Raw genomic sequence first — 20173 nt, forward strand, 5'->3', positions numbered from 1 at the left:
AGCAGCAGGAGGCGGAGGAGGAGAGAGGAGGGCCGGTGCCCGGCTGGGGCGGTTGGCATCCTCCTCCTCCTCCTCCTGGTCGTCACATGACGCAGGAGGAGGCCAGGGCCAGCAGGGCCCGGCCCAGGCGCCCCGCTTGAGTCCGGCTGGGGAAGAAGGAGGCAGCCAGGCAGCGCCCTCCTCCTCCTCCTCCTGCTGCTGCCCCACACTGAGCTCTAGCTCCAAATCCAGCTGCAGCTCTCGACTCCAGCTCCATCGCCATCTCTAAGCCTAGCTCCAGCTCTAGCTCCGTCTCTGACTCCAGCTCCAGCTGCCTTTCCTCCTGGCAATCTCCCTCTGAGTCTAGTCCTGGCTCCACCTCCAGCGTCGCCTTTCAGCTCCAGCTCCAGCTCTCCTGCTCGGCTGCCTTGGTCCTGGGGCCCCGGGGACCGTCGCCCTGCGCGCCTGCCTGCCCTCCCTCCGCCCCAGCCCCAGCCCCAGCCCCCTGGATGCTGCCGCCTCGCCCTCCGGAGCCCCGGCAGCAGCAGCAGCAGCGGCGGCGGCAGCAGGAGGAGGAGGCGGAGGACGGCGGAGGAATAGCATGCTGACGCGGGTCAAGTCTGCGGTGGCCAATTTCATGGGCGGCATCATGGCTGGAGGCTCAGGGATGGAGCCCGGAGGAGGAGGAGGGGGCTCCCTGGAGCTGCCCCTGCGCTTCCCCTACGGCCGCCCGGCCTTCCTGGGCCTCTCCCCGGACGAGGTGGAGTGCTCCGCCGACCACATCGCCCGCCCCATCCTCATCCTGGGCAAGGAGAGCCACCGCCTGCCCTGGAGCACCGGATACGCCGAGTGAGTGGCTGCAGGGGCCCTGGGGATGCCAGGCAGGGAGGGCGCCCTCCATTTCCCGGACTCAAGGCTAGGGAATTCTGGGAGTTGGAGCTCTGCTCCGCTCTGGGCCCCACAACCAACTCCAGCTCCCAGAATTCCCTAGCCTTGAGCCAGGAAGACAGCTAAAGGTCTGAACATGCTCAGAAGTGGTACCCAAACCAGTGCCCTTTAAAGCAGTTTAGGACTTCTGCTCCCAGAATCCCTGACTATTGGCCCACGTGGCTGAGGCTTCTGGGAGATGAAGTCCAAAAGCTCTTCTGAAAAGGCACGGTTTGGGGAACCACTGCTCTAGTCCTCTCCAGATATTCAAGCAAAATCTTGGTTCAAGTCAGTGATATTTGTTCAGATTTTTTAGTCCAAGCCTCTACTTTCAAGTCCTTGCAAGATACCTTCAGGTCAAGCCAAGTTCAAGTCTGGGAACCAAGTTGTAACAGATAAACCGGAGGCCGGGTGCATTTCTTGGCGGGAGCCACCATGTGAGGCAATGGGTCTGAGGCATTGGTCAGCAGCCTGTCCCTGCTGCGCTTCAGAGGAGCCTTGTAAAGCGTTTCCAAAGCTTCAGAAGGAGCCTTTCCCTCTCAGGCCCATTGCCCAACACATTTGCTGTTCCCTCCCAAGAAATGCAGCCCACACTTTGGGGCCAGGCCTTGCCCACTGCACAAAACGAACGGCAACAGCAAGGCAGTCACTAAAAAGATACAAGTCTCAAGCCAAGTCAGGGGCTCATTTTTTGCCAAGTTCAGTCACAGGAGCGATTTGAGTCCAACTTAAGTCTGAGTCTGTCGACTCAAGTCTTGTTCAGGGTACATCTCCCCAGCGGCCTCCTTGAATAGTTGGGTGCAGGCTCCCTTTCGTGTTTACCCTCGTAGTCCCTTTCCCTAAATAGGAAGCCCTAAATGAGTTTCTAAGGGCCCAAACAGACAAGCCAAAATAAACCTGCTTTGGGTGACTTTGGAAGTATGCTGTTTAAATGCTGCATGCATCCTAAGAGGCCAGAAGCCACGCCAAAGCCATGCTCCAGAGTGCAGCTTTGGCGCAGCTTCTGGCCTCTTAAGATGCATGTGTCATTTAAACAGCACACCTCCAAAGTGACCCAAAGCAGCTTTATTTTGGCTTGTCTGTTCAGGCCCTGAGTCTGTCCTGAATGTGTGCAAAGTTTCAGCAGTTTTTAAGTCATTTCTCTCTTGGGGGTGGGGGTCTGGGGAGGTTTGTTACACCCTCCTTGAATTCCTCTTGAACTCTTTGAGTTTCCCCCTCCCCATGGAGCATGCTCAAGTTTGCAGCCTTACAACCTGACCCCTATATACGAGTGTATGTAGAAGAAATGCCCTTGGATTTAAAGCAACCTCTTGTCAAGTGACTGCACCTAATATTGAAGCCATAACCTGCTTACATTTGGCAGTAGGTTTTTGCAATGTCCCTCAGTGCCAAGCCAGTCAAGTTTTCAAATCTAGTTCTGCAAATGGTGTTTTAAAAGGGGAGGTCACACTCATGCAAGGAGGAGAAGAAACCAAAGTGAACACCCCCTCTACCAATGGGCTATGTTGCATTTCTTCTTGCTGAGTGGTATTTAGGAGAGTGGCTGTTTGAGTCCAAGCCTTTGGCTTGTGCCTTGTTACTGATGGATAAGGGCTTAAGGAGGTGCTGCCTGTGTATGGGGATGGGAATTGAGAGATCTAAAATAGACTTCTTGTAGAGGTTTCAGTAATGGAAGAACGACATTTCGCTAAGAGGCAAACTGGCACACACGCCCCCCTTTCAGGCCTGTGCTGCAAAAATGATGATGGGAGTGTTTGCGGGTGATCCATTCATTCTCAAAATTTTCCATCCTCCTTGCCTGCAGTCGCTCTCTTGCCACAGAAACAGGGCTCAGAAGGTGGAATGAAGGAGACTACAGTAGTTTTCATGCATCTCTGCCTGTACCCTTCCTTTCTTTTTAATGCCACGTTGTATTTCATCATGCTTTTCTTTATGTTTTGATTTCACTACAGGCTTTTAGAGCCGAGTGGTTGGAACTGGCAAAAGTGCTTCCCTGCATCAAATCCCTGTTAATTTGTGGCACGTATCAGTGTTTGGATACGATGGGAGTGATGTGTCCCTTTTGAACTGATAGCAAAATGCTTTTTTACCTGCAGGGTTTCTGGATGGATTAAGTTGCTGCAGCTCAGGAAACATTTTGAACAGATTAAAAAGAGAGAGAGAGAACAACCAGAGATCAGTGATAAAGCTTTTGCAAGTGAAGAGAAGGCGATAAGGGAGACATCTTTGTCACTCTTGTTCAACTCCCTCCTGGTCTAGTCTAGCTTATACTCTCAATGAGAACTACTGTATATGCTCATGTATAAGTCTAGAAATTTAGTTTAAAATTGACCCAAAAACCTGAGTCAGCTTAGTCAATACACACACACACACACACACACACACACACACACACATATATATATATGGAAAGGCAAGAGTTTAATCTGCCTTGGAAGCACTGACCCCCCTTCTACTCTCTCATCCATCCAGCCTTTAGTATGTTATGCCTGCTGGAATCTTGTAAGTTCTTTGGCATTGTTTTCCTTTACTTCATCATTACATGCCTCTAAGTTTTACCCTCAACTTATCCATGGGTCATATCAAAATTCATAACTTTGGCCCCAAAACTTGCCCTTATATATGAGGTTGACTTATAGTCAAGTATATAAGGTAAACTGAATCTGCCTGATATGTGTGTGTGTGGTTTCTCTTCATAATGCATATGAGCAGATTTAAGGCTTTTGAATGGTAAACTAGTAGAAAGAAAACATACCCTGAAGATCCAGTGGTCAAATTGAGACAAATACAGTGTTTCATAAAGTTAGTAGCAAATCTCTTTTTCTGCTTGTAATGAGACCTGATAAAACTCCCAAGAACTTTCTGGTTACTCAGCAGTTGCTTGCAGGTTTATTACCTTGTATCATGCCATGGAGGGGGCGGGGGGGGGGGTAGCTTAAAATATAGTGGTGATGATGTCCAAAAATACCATCTTCAGCATCTATGGAATAAAGAACCACATAAGTGCTCTTCCGCATATGTATATTTAAATATGTGGTTTATTTCACTGGAATGTCATGTGACAGTTCTGTTTAAGCATGGAATCAAAACTCCTTGTTTCTCCTCACAAAGGAACTATGTTGATGAGGATATTTGAAAAGCTCAGAGAATATTTATCAAGATGGGAGTTGTTGTGGAGATGGGAAGCATCATTATACTCTCTCTGGAGAATTCCTTGGTCCATGTTCTTGAATGCATTTACTGATTCACTTTATCTACTGAAAAATATATTCAGTGCACCTATTCAGCTCAATGTGTTTGTATGTGTGCATCTGTCACACTACTGCTTTTGTTAATATTGGTGTATATGAAAGTAGGAACTGTTCATTTATGGCAAAGTTTTAGAAGTGTTGCCCAAGGGACTTATCTTTATGGTTGCCAGCCCACTGTCTCAATTTTTAAATACTGAGGTGAAGTTTGCCTCAAAACTGTGTCAACCTCCCTAACACTGGAAAGTGTGCAACAACACTCTCCTCCCCAGAAGCCTCCAGGGAGGCCCCAGTCAAAATGGCAACAAGAAGGAATGTGAGGACATTTCTGGTCACTATTTTGACCAGGAGACTGTTGCATGCTGTCAGGGGAATTGATCCATGATCTCACATTTTTAATCCTTTCTGATTTATAGTCTAGATAAGATTGATTGGGATTGGTATGACGTCTTAAGGGGAAGTGAAAACTAGCCCCGGAAGCATTTAGGAAGTGTTTTTCTCCTCACTTTTTCATTGCAGACTGGGAATAAATAGAACGGCAGTTGGAACCTAATGTATGCTTACACAGAAGTAAGTTACCACTCATTTAAGTGGAATGAACTTCTTTGTAGATGCATATATAGGATTGCAATACAGTCTAACTGTATGGAAAGGACTGTTGTCAGTTCTTGAAAAAATGCTCATACCAATGTTATTATGAACAACGCTGCATAGTTGGTACACGCAGCCTTTTCATTCCCTCTTTGCTCTTTCTTGTAAGTGCAGCCACTAAATAACCTCCCCATATTGTCTGCAAAGCATAAGTCCTCCCACCAAGATGAGTGCCTCTTTCTTATGTTGAGCTTTTCTACAACCACTTTAACCTCACAGTTTCCTATTCTCTTATGCATTCATGAACTGTTAATAGCTCTCCATAGTTTATTTCGTTCTGACTATAGTTAATCACAAATATAAATACACTTTATATAATTTTTATATAAATGAGTTGGAATGTACTGTATTCCTTTGAATAAGTGCTTGTATTCTGAAAGCTAGTTCCTTGACAGTTGGAAATGTGAAATGTTTTTGCATAGCTTTTTGATAAATCTTTGCAGATTAAGCCCAAAGATTTCTCAGTGATTTTATCTGACTGAACTGTTCTTCTCTGTAATTTTTTTGAGTCTGCTGTCTTTCATATTCTGTTTAAAACTGAAATCCCTTGTCTTCAGATTTTTTTTTTTTAAAAAAAGACTATTGTACAGGAGCCTTTGTTTCTCTTATCAGTATGAGATCTGAGAAGGTTCTTGCTGCACATGTGACTTTATTATGCAGAATACTTTTTCCTTGGTGACCAACTTCTCTTGTAGTTATTCTGTCAGCTGATAGAATTGAGTGAGTTGAGCTTTGGCAGTCTGTCCGCCCCTTCCAGTATAGTAACAAAAAGGGATTGTTATTTACTTGCCGTTAGACATTCTGTTTTATTTCAAAGGTGACTTGGTGACTTGTAATATTCATTCAGTTTTATAGCCCAGAACAGTAAACTCTTTGTTCCATATCTTATCTGTTCTGCAGAAAAATAACCTTTTCCTATATGTATCCTAGAAGTATTATTGAAGGCAAGAAACTAATATTTCCCTGCAGAATCACTTTGTAGTGTATGTTTGTCTTTATAAGTTTTCCTAGTACATTTTTGTCCCATATCTTAAGGTAACACTGCTCTTCATGTTGCTTCATGCATTCAAGTAATTTCTGACTTATGGTGACCCTAAGGCGAACCTATCAAAGGGATCTTTTGGTAAGATTTATTCAGTGGGGGTGTGCCTGGGCTTCCCTGAGGCTGAGAGGGTGTGACTTGGCAAAGGTCACTCAGGTGGCTGAGCAGGAATTTGAATGCTAGTTTCCTGGAGTCCTAGTCCAGTGCTCAAACAGCTTCATACAACTCTCCAAAGATACAACAATTAGTAAACAGATTACAGTCTGAAGCATGACAGCCCATTGCTCAGTTTCATTAAAACCAGCAACACATGAGAGCGACTGCTATGGCTGGGACAAAGGCCTACTACTTCCTAGTTTCACACTTACTTTTCTCAGAGCTTGGGAGAAGTTGCTTTTGTAAAAACTACAGTGAGTCCAAAAAGGTAACACCTGCTTTCCCTACAGGTGGAATTTCTGTATCCCACCTGTCTTCCTGAAAATTGAAAGCCTTCAAGGTATTCAGCAAAGGAAAAATATGTATTTTAAAAAAAATCTCCCAGGAAAACTTTTTTCCCTCGTTTAGTATGCAAACCATAATTTTTCTATTCTTTCAAATTTGGTATGTTCTTTGAAAGCCCTCTATTTATATAAAGCCACACACACACACAATATCAGCAGTTTTTCTGTTGTCTGGTGTAGCTCGACAACATGGGGTTTCTGGTATTTGAGAAAGTTCACTTATCCTTCATGCTTTATATTGTACATAGTCCTATTGTAGATGAAGTAAACATCCTTTCTGCATCAAGGGAAAATGGACCTTGAGAAACTGATTTTCTCATACTTTCCTTGTACCTGGTAATAAACAAGAAAGCTAATTCTAGGCCTAAAACTCTATGTAATTTCTTCTGTATATCCACTCTTTGAAAAACACCACCTCCGTGCGTCTGTTCAAATGTACAGAATTTCAGATCTAGCTGTTGGAAGGACCATCCCTATTATTATAGACAGCTAAATGCCTCAGGCAGCAGGTCATAAAAGGACAGCAAATTCTTATCTTATTTATTATGACTGACTTCTTTACTTTTAAGAAGGGAGAGAATGTTTTAAAGGTTTTTCTGTCTGATGAGTAAAAGTTATCTTGCCAGGTTTAAGGAAGTGTGCCCCTTGATGCTGAAAGATGGAAGCAGCATTTTCTTCTTTGATTTAGCTGGTAAAATAATATAGTGTGGTCTTGGGTTATGCGAAGATGACTGAATAATGCAGATCCATACAGTTGCAATATGGGATTATTCTTGGATTCAGCCCTAAGCCTGGTGACTTGGGTTTCAGCAGTGATCAAGGAGTACATTTGCACAATTAAAGCATATGCACCAGCTGTGTCTGTTTCTAGAGATATCTGCTCTGGCCAGATTGACTTGGTTACTTCTCATTTGGATTACTGTAATGTGTTCTCTATAGGGCTGCCTTTGAAAAGTGGTCAGAACTTCAATGCAGCCAGATTGTTCAGATTGCTACAGGAACACACAAGCCCCTTGTTACAACAGCTCCATTTGCTGCTGCTCCATTTCTGTGTGTAATTCAAAGCCATATATCTAAAGGACTGTCCCTTGCTGTTTGAGCCTGCATGAGTTTTAGGATGATCAGGGGAGGTCCTTCTCTTAGACCAGTGGTTCCCAACCTGTGGGTCGGGACCCCTTTGGGGGTCAAATGACCATTTCATGGGGGTCGCCTAAGCCCATTAGAAAACACCTATTTAATTACAGTTATGAAGAAGCAACAAAAATAATTTCATGGGTTTGGGTCACTACAATATGAAGAACTGTATTAAAGGGTCACGGCATTAGGAAGGTTGGGAACCACTGTCTTAGACCCATCTTCCTGGGTATGATTGGTAGGAGCAAAACAGAGGGCCTTCTTGGTGGTTGCTCCTAGACTTTGGAACTCTTTCCCTAAGTAGGGTAGGATAGCTCCCTCTTTGCTATCCTTCCACTGGTAATTGAAAGCTTTCCTAATCCAATGAGTTTACAGGAATTTACTGCAATAGGAGTAACATTCTGGGTTTAATATTCTGTATACCACATTGAGTTCCAGTATTTAGGGAAAAGAGGGATATAAATGAATAATGTCATCATCATCATCATCATCATCATCATCATCACCACCACCACAAATGAGTCCTATACATCAACATTTTCTATTCCTAAAGGCACTGAATGTTGATGAGTAACTGAGAGAGAAATATTCTGTTAGAGGTACAAAAACAAAAGTGTAATTTTTGCTAACTCTAAAAATAAAAAAATCCATGGCATTCAAGCAACCATCATTACTAATTTGTTTAGAAATGACAGGTGCTTGAACACACATAAACACACTCACACAAACATAGCAACCAAAACCAGTGGGGGGTATCAATTTCCATTTCCCTCTAACAGTGACATTTGGGTTGATGCTAATAAAGGTATTGCCTACGTGTGATTCTGGATTCCCACCTCCCAATTATGGAATTTTTTAAACACATGGAGCAGTGTAGGTTTTTTTTCTTCAAAAAGTGATCTCAGAATTAATAACTAAGCAGTACGATGCTTTAGAAGCCTACAGTTATGCAATTCCTCACCTACAGATCTGCATCCATTAAAAACTGACAGTTGTCACGCTCCAAGGCCACAGTTGGAAAAAAAATATTTTCCAGACATCTGTTGTATACATGGCACTGAAAGCCGAAAATTCAGTTTAAACCACGGTCAATACAGTATTTAATTCCCCATATAACTTCAAAAGAAGAAACAAGGGCTACAGTATTTCAACTATCCAAAGCCATCCTAGAATGAAGAGTTACAACATAGGCACATGCTTGGAACATCCCAAATGCTCAGAAAATGCTAATAAAATTATCATCATTTTCCCAGTCTACCAGGTGTTACCTACTGGAGTTTTGGACCATCAGTGATTCAGATTCTATCCAAGAGTCTATGAATCAGTGAGGTATCATCAGATAATGTGGCACATTCCAAGCAGTTTTACTTTTGAAAAAGTTGTACTATTGTGATCCTATCTATGGCAATTTCATTCAAATGTTTGTCAGCCCATTTGGAACCACAGTGATTTTCTATTCCTATTCCAGTGGAGGTTTGACTTGTGCTGCCCTTCAAGTGACCTTGTGATGTTGCAGCATTCTGCATCACTAAATGATGTCATCCTGGTTACTGCATGAATCTGCCTGGGTAGAGCCATATAGTCTCATACTTGTGCAAGATAAAGTGGCACCATGTGGGCAAAAAGGGTTGCATGTGTTCCATGGGAAGTGCTATGGAAAAGAGAGATTCAATTTCTTTCAAGCAAAACCTATTTTAAAGCACTATTTAACTCCCTTTTCAGTTAAAGTACCATACTATCCAGATTTCAGTTTCTCTACAAATGTGGAGAAAACCAGAAAGTTGAGTTTAGACACACGGAAACCCACTAATTTGAACAGCGCCTAGTATTTAAACAGGCTTATTATGGTTTTCAAATAAGAAATCAATTAATACTTTCCTCTACAGTCACCACACTCCAGGCAAACATGTGGAAAACAGACATATATAATTCAGGCAGATTACATTTATGAGTCTCCGGGTTCTGTATTTGCAGATATAATTGGTCTTTTTCTCCATAATGATTTTATGAATTTTAGAACGTTAGACCACTAGCCCTTAATACAGATATATAAAGTACTGTATCAGTTTTGATGAATAATGTTTATCAAAACTTAGCTGTTAAGGATGCAGTCCTGTGCCCATGTACCTGGGAGTAATGAGGCTTAGACATGTATAGGATTGTACCCTAAATGTGATCCTTCTGCTGGGCATGCTGGGGACAGCCTCTCTCCTCTTTTTGTAATTTTTTTTCTAGCCTCAAGATCAGGGTTATTATGCACCAAAGCACTTCTAATCTTCCACTTTTATTTTAAATTGGTTCACTTTTGTGGCAGTTTGCCACCTGAAACCACGAAGAGCTGCCCAAAACTGTTTATGGGAATGGGGGTAGTCATTGTATTCTTCAAAAGCCAATTGGCTTGTTTTGTTTTTGGGGTTTTTTTGGCAGACAGTGATGGCTGGAAGTTATATTTCTGGTGCACTGGGATATGCTGGTGTGGCCTGTAGGGTGGAATTGGCCCCTGGATCTGCTTTAGACCAGCATTTTCCAACATTTGTCAGATGTGACAGGGTGATAACTGATACCTTCCTTCACCATTGGCCACACTGGTAGGGATGAGATCAACCCAAAGTCTTATGACAGCTGTTTTTCCTGTCAATCACATAAATTGCAAATCAGTAATTTCATTGTCATTCATATTGTGAAGTCAAAAGCTTTCATGGCTGGTATCCATAGTTTGTTGTGGGTTTTTCGGTCTATGTGGCCATGTTCTAGAAGAGTTTATTCCTGATGTTTCACCTGCAGTTGAAACATCAGGAATAACTTCTTCTAGAACATGGCCACATAGACCGAAAAACCCACAACAAACTATGTCATTCATATTATTTCATTCAAAGGTCAGTTTTAGTAATCAAAATAAAATATATATATGAGACATAGTAGCCAGATATTAACTTTGATCTTCAACCATTTGAATACACATAAACGACTGCATTTGATTTACATTGTAAGAGACAATGAATTCCTCACATTGTACTCAGCCAATCTCTTGGCTGTGGTGAGCAATGTTTCTTGATTTCTTTTTCAAGCAAAGACTCATTGTGATCATAGATTTACTCAGGAGGGTGGAAGTGTATGTGTGTGTGAGACAGACAGAGTGGGAAACACAGACAATAAAAAGTTAAAGCTGTAGAATATAACTTCTAACATAATTTATAGCTGTGATACATTGCCACTTCTCACTATATATTCTTCAGTCAAGACTATAAGCCAATGATATAATTCACCTGTTTTTTCTTCATTTTTTAAAAATATGTTTCAATTTTATCACTGAGAATTGCTATGTTAACTGAAATTGGTATCATTACTTATGCTTAAACAAAAGGGAATGTTGATATTAATGTGATGCTGGAGATGTTAGATTGGAACTTCTATTTATTTGATCTCCATCATGTCTTTCAGATAAATCTCCAAAGTAGCTTGCATAAAATAACTGCAAAGCAACTACACTGGGGAGCCTGTTTCCTTCCCAACTCTCCCTCACAGAAGGCTGCCCAATTTCTAATATTCACTGTTGTTATTCTATCAACTTGCATCCTTTTGTACTCTTCCACGAGTTGACAATTAGCTCTCCTACTTGGGTTTAGAAGGGATAGTCAATCAGTGTTGGACACAGCTCTGCAAAGCCCATTAGAGAAAATTCCTTTTTTGGCCATACTTCTTCCTCTTTATGCATTGTTCAGATGAAGGAGCTCCACAAAGTTAAAAGGATAGTAGGATGCCTAAAGGAACCAGATGCCTTTAGTTTTACATTTATCTATAAAATCAGTATTTTTCTAGGGGATCTGGGATCACAGAATCATAAAGGCACCAGTTCCCATCTGATCTTGAAAGCTAAGCATAATCTGACTGACTGTTTAGCTTACAAGATCAGATGGGATATGGTGCCTTTAGGGTAGGTAGGTCCTAAAGATATAGTCTATTAAGATATACTTTATTGTATATCTTTGCATTTTAAGACCTTTTCTAGTTCTTTCACAGCCTCCCTCCCCATTCTTAATCTTCTGGTTTCCTGGCTGCAGTCCCCATTCCTATTAAGACTATGTTTATTGTTGTTATTGATAACTGCCCTTGAGTCGATCTCAGCTCGTGGCGACTCTGGATAAGACATCTCCAAGACTCTCTGTCCTCCACTGCTATACTTAGTTCCTCTAAACTCATACTCGTGACCTCCTCCTTAATTGAGTTCATCCATCTAGCATGTATCCTTCCTCTTTTTCTGCTTTCCTTCACCTTTCCTAGCATTATTGTTTTTTCTAATGAGTTGTGCCTCCTCATGATGTGTCTGAATTACAACAGCCTCAGTTTGGTCATCTTGGCTTCCAGGGAAGTTTCTGGCTTGATCTGCTCTAGGACCCATCTGTTTGTCCTTTTGGCTGTCCATGGGATCCTCAGTACTCTTCTTCAGCACTACATCTCAAATGAATTTTCTTCCTATCTTCCTTCTTGACTGTCTAGCTCTCTCATCCATACATGGTAATAGGGAATACAATGGCTTGTATGATTCTAACTTTTGTGCTGAGTTGTATATCTTTGCATTTTATGATCTTTTCTAGTTCTTTCATAGGTGCCCTCCCCATTCTTAATCTTCTTCTGATTTCCTGGCTGCAGTCCCTGTTCCTATCAATGTTTGATCCCAGGTACAAGAATTCTTTTACTATTTCTATTTTCTCATTGTCTAGGTTGAATTTGTGTAGATTCTCTGTGGCCATTATTTTTTTAAATGTTCAACAGTAAGCTTGCCTTTGCATTTTCTTCCTTAGTAATTGATCCAGCTAGTATTATATACTATTTACAAAATTATGAACAGTATTTTAAATCATTGCAATTGCTGGTCTTGGTTTCCTTTCCTCACTTTTTTTTATGAGAGCAATGCATTATATCTGTTTGGCACTATGGAGGACTAAAGGAGGCAAAATAATTTTATTTTCTTTATTAATATTGATGGTCTCATTTGTTTTTGTTGGGCTGATGTTTTGTTTTATTTTTTGGCCTACTCCTCTTAAACTGTCATAACTAAAGAGATTGTTCATTGTTCAGATGTTCCTTACAGCTGAGGTCCTCATAGCTCCATAGCTCCAATAACATAAAGTAAAATAAAATATATAAAAAATTCAATTTGTAATTATTTCCTAAATAAATCATACTTTTATGATATCAATCAAAATATTATTATTTGCCAAGCCAAGTTTTAAGTAATGAATTTTATATTCTTAAAGTAACAAGGGACTTTCAGTCTGGGCTAATACTGCATTTTTCAATTTTTCCAAAAAATTCTCAGCTCCCCCCCTTCTCCCCACAACTTCAAAATTTCCAGAAATTTTACATCTCTAGGTATGTCAGTAGGTACATGGAACTGGCTTACACTCTCCACAGAGTAATCTGCCTGATGTAGGAAACACTTTCCTGTGATAGTGGTCATAATACTCCTAAGTGATTTAACATTTCCTAACTAACTGGGTAACACTCTGGCAGAGGATTGGAGACTTCTGCTGCCACAAGATGGACACTGTTGCACTCCGTGGATTTGATTATTGGATTACATTCACATACAATTAAAGAAGACTTCCACAATTTAGAGGAGGGATGGCCAACTTATGGCCCTCCTGATTTGGTGCACTATAGTTCCCATCAGCTCTCAATCATTGATCGTGCTGTCTTGGGCTGATGAGAGTTACAGTCCAGTCATTTCTGGGGGAGAGCCGGCGTGGCAAAGTGATTTGAGTGTTGGACTATGACTCTGGAAACTAGGGTTCGATTCCCATCTTGGCCATGAAACCCTCAGTTTCAGGGCAAGGCAAAGGCAAACCTCTGAACAAATCTTGCCAAGAAAACCCCATGACAGATTTGCATTATGATTGCCACAACTTGAAGGCACACAATCACAACAACAAGAACTTCTGGGGGAGTGAGTGCAAATTACTCAGCCTTGCTTTAGGCTTAGATGGACAGATTTTTTTTTCTTGTTAAATTTCAATAATTAAAGCTCCAGGCAGATTCCAATACAGACACCGTTTGTTTGTTTGTTTACATATTTCTCTCTCCCCCAATATCATAAGATCTCTGGGTGGCTTATAATAAATTTAATTGGAACAGTTTTAAATGTATCCTGTCCTTAATTAGATTCCAAAAACACCCGGGTTCCAAATTTCAAATTAGCCTCCATTTGAATTCCAAATACTGTATCTTCTGTACAAAGAACAGAGAAATTCCTTGTGTGGATTTTTGAATGTTATGGTACTAGAATGACTGGAGAGAATTCATCCTAATGATAAACTGAGATGGTTTTGTACCAACATGAATGGAACTAAAATTAAGCTATTGAGCAAGTGATGTTTTGGTGAACTCCTTGGTGAGCATGAATTAGCCAGCATCAGGTCCTTGCTGCTGTTGCTGCTGCTGCTGTATGTCCTCAAGTCATTTCCAACTTACAGCAACCCTAATGTGAACCTATTGCAAAGTTTTCTTGATAAATTTCTTGAGAGCGGATTTGCCATTGCCATCCTCTGAGGCCAAGAGTGTGGCTCACCCAAGGTCACCCAGTGGGTGTTTATGGCTAAACAGGGATTCAACCCCTGGTCTTCAGAGTTATAGTCCACACTCAATCCACTACACCATGCTGGCTCTCCATTGCATTAGTTTCTTACAACTTTATAATATTCTGGATCTGGAAGATAGTGTAGTTGGCAGGAACTTTAAACAGAGCCATTTCTGGGGAGTGGGAATAAGTGCCAAGAATATATTGCAACAGCTTCTTCTAGCAAAAACAGCCAAGACAGAGTTTTGATGGCATCCACAAAAGCTGATGCAAATAAAATTTATTAATCTTTAAGGTATCACAAAACATTTTCTTTTAGCTGCAACAAGCTAACATGACTGCATTTTTCCTGCTCCCCAGGTTTGTTGCAGGTTCACATGTTATTTATTTGGGTTAATATTTAAATATGATGGAAAACATGAGTAACAATGCCAGTATCTTTTCTGTTTACATTTAATACAGGGGCCTTCATCCATGTCTGTACATTATAAAATAGTAAAAATGGAAATACTGTTACGGAGCATCAGACAAAGACACAAAGGCTAATGGGGTCAATTAAAGTTCCTATAAAAAGCTGAAAGTGTTTGCGCAGTGGCTTTGGTGGGCAGAAAATGCTTCTTCAATCAGTGCCAGTGGTTGTTAAAAGCTTCAGACAAAAAACAACAACAACTGCTTTTAAAGGTGTAGCTGGAAAATTATGCCTACCTTTCCTTTCTCAATAGGAAGTGTAAGGCCTGTGTCTGGACTGACACCCTAGCAAGGGAATGGCAGGCAGGTGGGATGGGGCTTTTAACCTTTTGTCTCCTGTCATGGCCCCAATGTGGATCAGGGGCCTGCTGCTGCAGTTTGGATGACCAAAATATGGATCCCATCCATTTTAGTGGATCATTTCGGGGCAATGCAGATTGCAGGCCCATCATCGTAGTACAGACTAGAACTGTGGTGGGAAAGGAAAGGATTTAAAACCCTGTTCTAACTCCACAGTTGGATCCCAGTCCAGAACCCCTTCCTGAAATTATTTTGGAATATTGGGAGAAAGGATTTGACTACTAGCTATATTTTAGAAGTAATGTGTGGTTTGACTCTTGCATGGGAGATTAGAAAGCAGTTGGGATTTGCAATGTAGGAGTTTATCAAACGGGAGGAATTTCTCTTAAATTCAAATGAAAAGAAAGTGGGGCCAGAACGCATTCACTTAAAGTCGCTAGTTTCGTGCAATTATGTGAATGCGCATTGCGTTCGGACTGGTTCCCCATTGCCCGAAAATAGCATGCCATTGCCCGAATTTGCATGTGGCAGTCTATCATGCAATAACGTGAAACCACATGATTGCGTTTGGACTGACTTCCCATTGCCTGAATTTGCGTGTGGCGGTCAATTACGCAATAACCTTAAACCCCATGATTGCGTTCAGATTGCCGTCGGATTTTACTTCCAATTCCCCTTGTCTGATAAATTCCATAGTCTCAGAGAGAATGGCTAAACTAAAGGCTGTTAAAGTAAGGGGGTGCTGTACCTATTGTCTTCTGTAAGGGTGCTGTTTTATGTACTCCCTTAATGCTTGCCTGCTCATCTGTGGTGAAGATGTATTTACCAGTATAAACAAACTGATACCACCCAAGAGCTAGACATCCTCAGTGTGTTCATCTCACAAGGAAGTGGATTCTGTGAAACACTGTTATCTCTGATCTTCCTACCACTCAAGGAAATGATGATCTATAGTAAGGATACAGTGGGAAGACTGGCTGATGCATAATACAGTATAGGTAGTCATAGGTCTCTTTCTATATGACCCATTTACCATATACCTCACGTATCTTTATCTGTAAAAATCAGGGCTGGGGAGTAGTGGTGATTTGGGGGTTACTCTTTGTCCTACTCTACAATAAGATATTTTTTCTTAATGTTACTCCTACTCCTGTAAAAACCTCTTACTCCTTACTCCTACTCCTATGCCCCAGCCCTGGGGAAAAGCCCCGGTTGCTTTGCCAGGCTGGTTGGTGTGTGTGTGTGTGTGTGTGTGTGTGTGTAAGTAAATAAGTAAATAAGTAAGTGTCTCTCTTTTCCTCCCAGTCCCTTCTCCAGTCCAATATAATAAAATTGTTTTTGGTGTTTGCATGTACAATAACAGGATTAAGGAGTTACAAATATATACTCCTATGCCTGTAAACCCTCTTACTCCTTTACTCATACTCCCCAGTCCTGGTAAAAACAAAGCAACTAAAGAGAAGGGATTCTCTAATGGTTTTACCTAATTATCCAAAGAGTCCTACTCTTAAAAAAAATAGAGAAAGCTGCAGGGAGAAAATTTTGTCCTTCATTCGAAGTTCAGCAAACCCTTCAACATGTCAATATTTCTATAGATTTCTAGCCAATACTGTACAAAAATTTTCAAGGAATCATCTGAAGTCCATGATGGCTATTAGTCTATAGAAGAGATTGCTAGATATGCATAACTTGACTTGTGGCACATTTCATGGCAACATTTGTGATGATCTTTCATCAGTGAGGATTATGTTTGGGCCAGTCACACACTCAGTCTGATCTGTCTCATGGGACTGCTGTGAAGACAAAGGTGGAAGGAGGAAATCTATGTCCCTCTTACCTTAAGCAAGGTGGAAGCAAGGTGATGTTGTTGTGTACTGTACCTTCAAGTCATTTTCTACTTCTGGTGACCCTAAGGCAACCCCACTACAAGATTTTCTTGGAAAGATTTGTTCAGAGGGGGTTTACCTTTGCCTTCCTCTGAAACTGAGAGGTGTGACTTGCCCAAGATGGGTCTCCATAGTTGTGTGGCGATTTGAACCCTGATCTCCGGTGTCTTACTGCAGCACTCTTAACACCTACTCCATGCTAGTATAGGTGATATGTAAATGTAATAAATCAGATGTGAAATGTGTAACCTCCAGAGGCTGTTTGTGAAAGTGATATGCTAATGAAATATTGGCTTTAGTTGTGTGTGTGTGTGTGTGTGTGTGTGTGTGTGTGTGTGTGTGTTTATCATTAACACAATAAGATGTTAAAATATACTCTGCCTTGCTGCTTCATTTGGAAATGAGTTGTTCAGCAATTCATTGAGGGGGATGAAGTTGGTTGCCAGCTATCCTGCTGAGTCACTCGCTCACTTTGCAGTGCACTGTGAGTTGCTCACAAGGGGATAGCATTTCCATCTGTCAGATGGAGGAGGTTATATAAGTGTGGTTGTGGAACTTGGCCCACCAAGAAAGGTCTTTAATTGAGTTCTGTTTTCTGAAAATGCAGAGGAGACCAATTTAATGCTGCATTGCTAGGGGTAAGAGAAGAAGTAATCAGTATAAATTGCAAGAAGATAGATGTAGGCTCTTTTCAAAACAGTGTGTTGTAGGATTGGATTGCCAGATATCATAGCTATATAATACAATATTTATATAAATTGTCACTTTCAGCAGACCATTATCTGCCAAGAACTTGTTTGACAGAACAGCATAATGCTTAGTAAGGGTTGTGCATAGTTTTGCCAACAAACTCTTGTTTGGGTTTTAAAGAAGGCTTGGGACAGATAAGCAACAAACAACTCTGAAGAACCTTTAAAAAGCTGCTGCTGTTTGGAAATTTTTACTTTTGTGGAGAGAGAAATAAGTGGCAAAATCCACACATTGACGTACACTTCTCTGGCCTGTGAATTCTCCCATTTTTTTAAAAAATGTATCACTCGGTTTGATTTTAAACCATAGTAGCAGTTCACATCATTTCTTGAAGAAGTTCCCCTTGTTGCCAGTACTTCAGTTTCACACGTCTTTAAATTATTCTGGTCCTTGGTGAGCAATTAAATGTGCCATTATTACACTGGATGTGCCACTATCAGGTTTGCTCAAATCCTTTCTCCCCAGATTGTCATTACATCCAATCTGCACAATGCCTGACTAGTTTGATACAGTCTTTCATATTTAGAATAAAAACCCACTTTCCTCCATTTCACTATTAAGTGCTTTTAAAAAAAATGAACCCTAGTCTTCTAAAGCTTTAAACAATCCAATAGCAGTCTCCTCAGAAGCTAACCTTACTTACTTTCATTTTTCAGCGCTCCTGGAGAAGTGTAGGTCTAAGAAGAGTTCCTGGATTGGGACAGGAAAAAAAGTTTCCTTTCCTTTGTCTCATTCTTCAATGCTTTGGAGACAAAACCCAATGGGTCTACTCAGAAGTAAATGTCTCCAATATCTATATGAACATATTCCACATCTACATGAAACAATTAGGAGAGGTTATCTGGAATGTTGGCTTTTGTGTCACCCATATCCTGATGACAACCAACTCTTATCTCTCCTTTCCATATGTCTCAAAGGAAGTTGTTTCACTACTTAACCAGTGTCAATTGTCAGTAATGGACTGAATGAGGGCAAACAAATTGAAGCTTAATCAAGGCAAGGCAAAGCTGAAAGGCATATTGTGGAGTAAGGATATAGCCTGTGGATGGTGTCCCAATCCTACTGGAACTCAGGTCTATACCTTGGGCGTACTCTTGGACTCATCCTTGAGTCTGGAGACCCAAGTCACAGCAATGAGCAGAAGTGCATTTGCAGTTAAAGCTAGTGCCCCAGAAGCTCCCATTGCCTAAGATGTCAGATCTGGCCATGGTGACACATGCCTTGATTATCTACCATTTGGATTACTGCAATGCACTCTTTGTGGAGCTGCCTTTGGGAACTATTCTGAAATTCTGCAGAGAGGCTGCTGATTGGGACCCACACAGGGAACAAACAACTTTCCTGTTGAAACAGCTTCACTGGTTACAACTGTGGCTATGGCTACAGCTTTTTTCTTGGCACAATTCGGAATGTGGGTTGTGACCCATAAAGCTCTACATGGGTTGGGTTTGGACTATCTGAAAGACGGTATTTCCAAGTATGAGCCTCCTTGAGTTTTAAGATCTCCAAGGATGGGCTTACTCTTGGTCCTATTGACATTACAGACACTTTTGCTGAGGATGTTGGAGAAAGCTTTCTTGATGGCTGTTCCCAGACTCAGGAATCCTCTCCCATGTGTAGCTACATTGGCTCCCTCTCTGTTTGCTTTTTGCCAACAGTTTGCCCAGGCCTTTGAGTGTGTCCACTATCTTTTTCAGAAGCTCTTTTAATTGGGATGTTGTATTTTTGACATAGGCTGTTGCCATACTGCAGAATTAATGCAGTATGACACTCTTTTTAACTATCATGGCTCTATCCTATGGAATCCTGGGATTTGTAGTTTATTGTTGCACTAGAGCTCTCTGACAGAGAATAATAATAATAATAATAATAATAATAATAGGATTTATTTATATGCCGCCCAATCACTGGGAATCTGGGCGGCTTACAACAGAAGGGATAATAGATGGTTCCCTGCCCTCAGGCTTACAATCTAAAAAGACACGACACAAAAGGAGAAGGGAATGGTGGGAGCGGAAGGGATCAGGTCCAGCATTCTTCTCTCCCTCTGAGGCCTGGACCAAGGCAGATGGACAGGAGGGAGGGCTCTTCTTCTTCAGGCTAGCCCTGATGGAGCTGGGCCTGCCTGGTCATCTCCCTCGCAGGCCGGAAGATGAAGAGAAAACTAAATTTCTCACAAAACCACAAGTTGTGCAGTGTGGTAGCAGCCTTAAACTAATATGCAAACTGGAACGAATAACTTTATCTGTATTTTTAAGCAAACGGACCTAACACATTCTTCTCAGACTAATATGTACACTGGAATGCAATTAACCTTTGGATCACACATTTCCCAGAATTTTAGAATTCAAATATGCATACTAGGAGCATACAACAATGCTTAGAACAGGAACAGATGTATACAAAAGAGAAATACAAATTTTATGTGTGTTTTTTAAAATTGGGAACTAATGATACAGAAGCAGAATCAAATTGACTTATCACTGAATGTATAAAAAGGCAGGGTTTGTCCCTAGCTGTTGGTAAATGATGAAGTGAAAATAAGATTTGGCCTCAGACATGCAGAAATGACACAAATTGCAAAGAGACAAATCCATCCACACCCGCCTAGTTGTGCTTTTGCATGAAACAAATAGGTCACATCCAGAAAAGAATGAGTTCTTGCTCAAATGCAAATTTTATGTGGATGCAAATGTTACAATATCACATCC

The 20173-nt window shown here is 41.3% G+C and overlaps 1 protein-coding gene across 1 annotated transcript in view; it reads left to right on the plus strand.

Moving 5' to 3' along the window:
* Positions 1-568: 568 nt before the first annotated feature.
* Positions 569-20173, plus strand: part of LOC149312222 (protein phosphatase 1H) — a 100210-nt gene continuing 80605 nt past the window's right edge. Inside the window, exon 1 of the mRNA XM_089524216.1 lies at positions 569-828. Within this exon, the coding sequence (XP_089380342.1) occupies positions 581-828 (248 nt within the window). The 5' untranslated portion in view covers positions 569-580. The remainder of the gene's footprint in view (positions 829-20173) is intronic.

The sequence above is a fragment of the Sceloporus occidentalis genome, unplaced genomic scaffold, assembly GCF_023333645.1.
Source record: "Sceloporus occidentalis isolate IW3139 unplaced genomic scaffold, rSceOcc1.0.p SCAF_5, whole genome shotgun sequence".
NCBI lineage: Eukaryota > Metazoa > Chordata > Lepidosauria > Squamata > Phrynosomatidae > Sceloporus > Sceloporus occidentalis.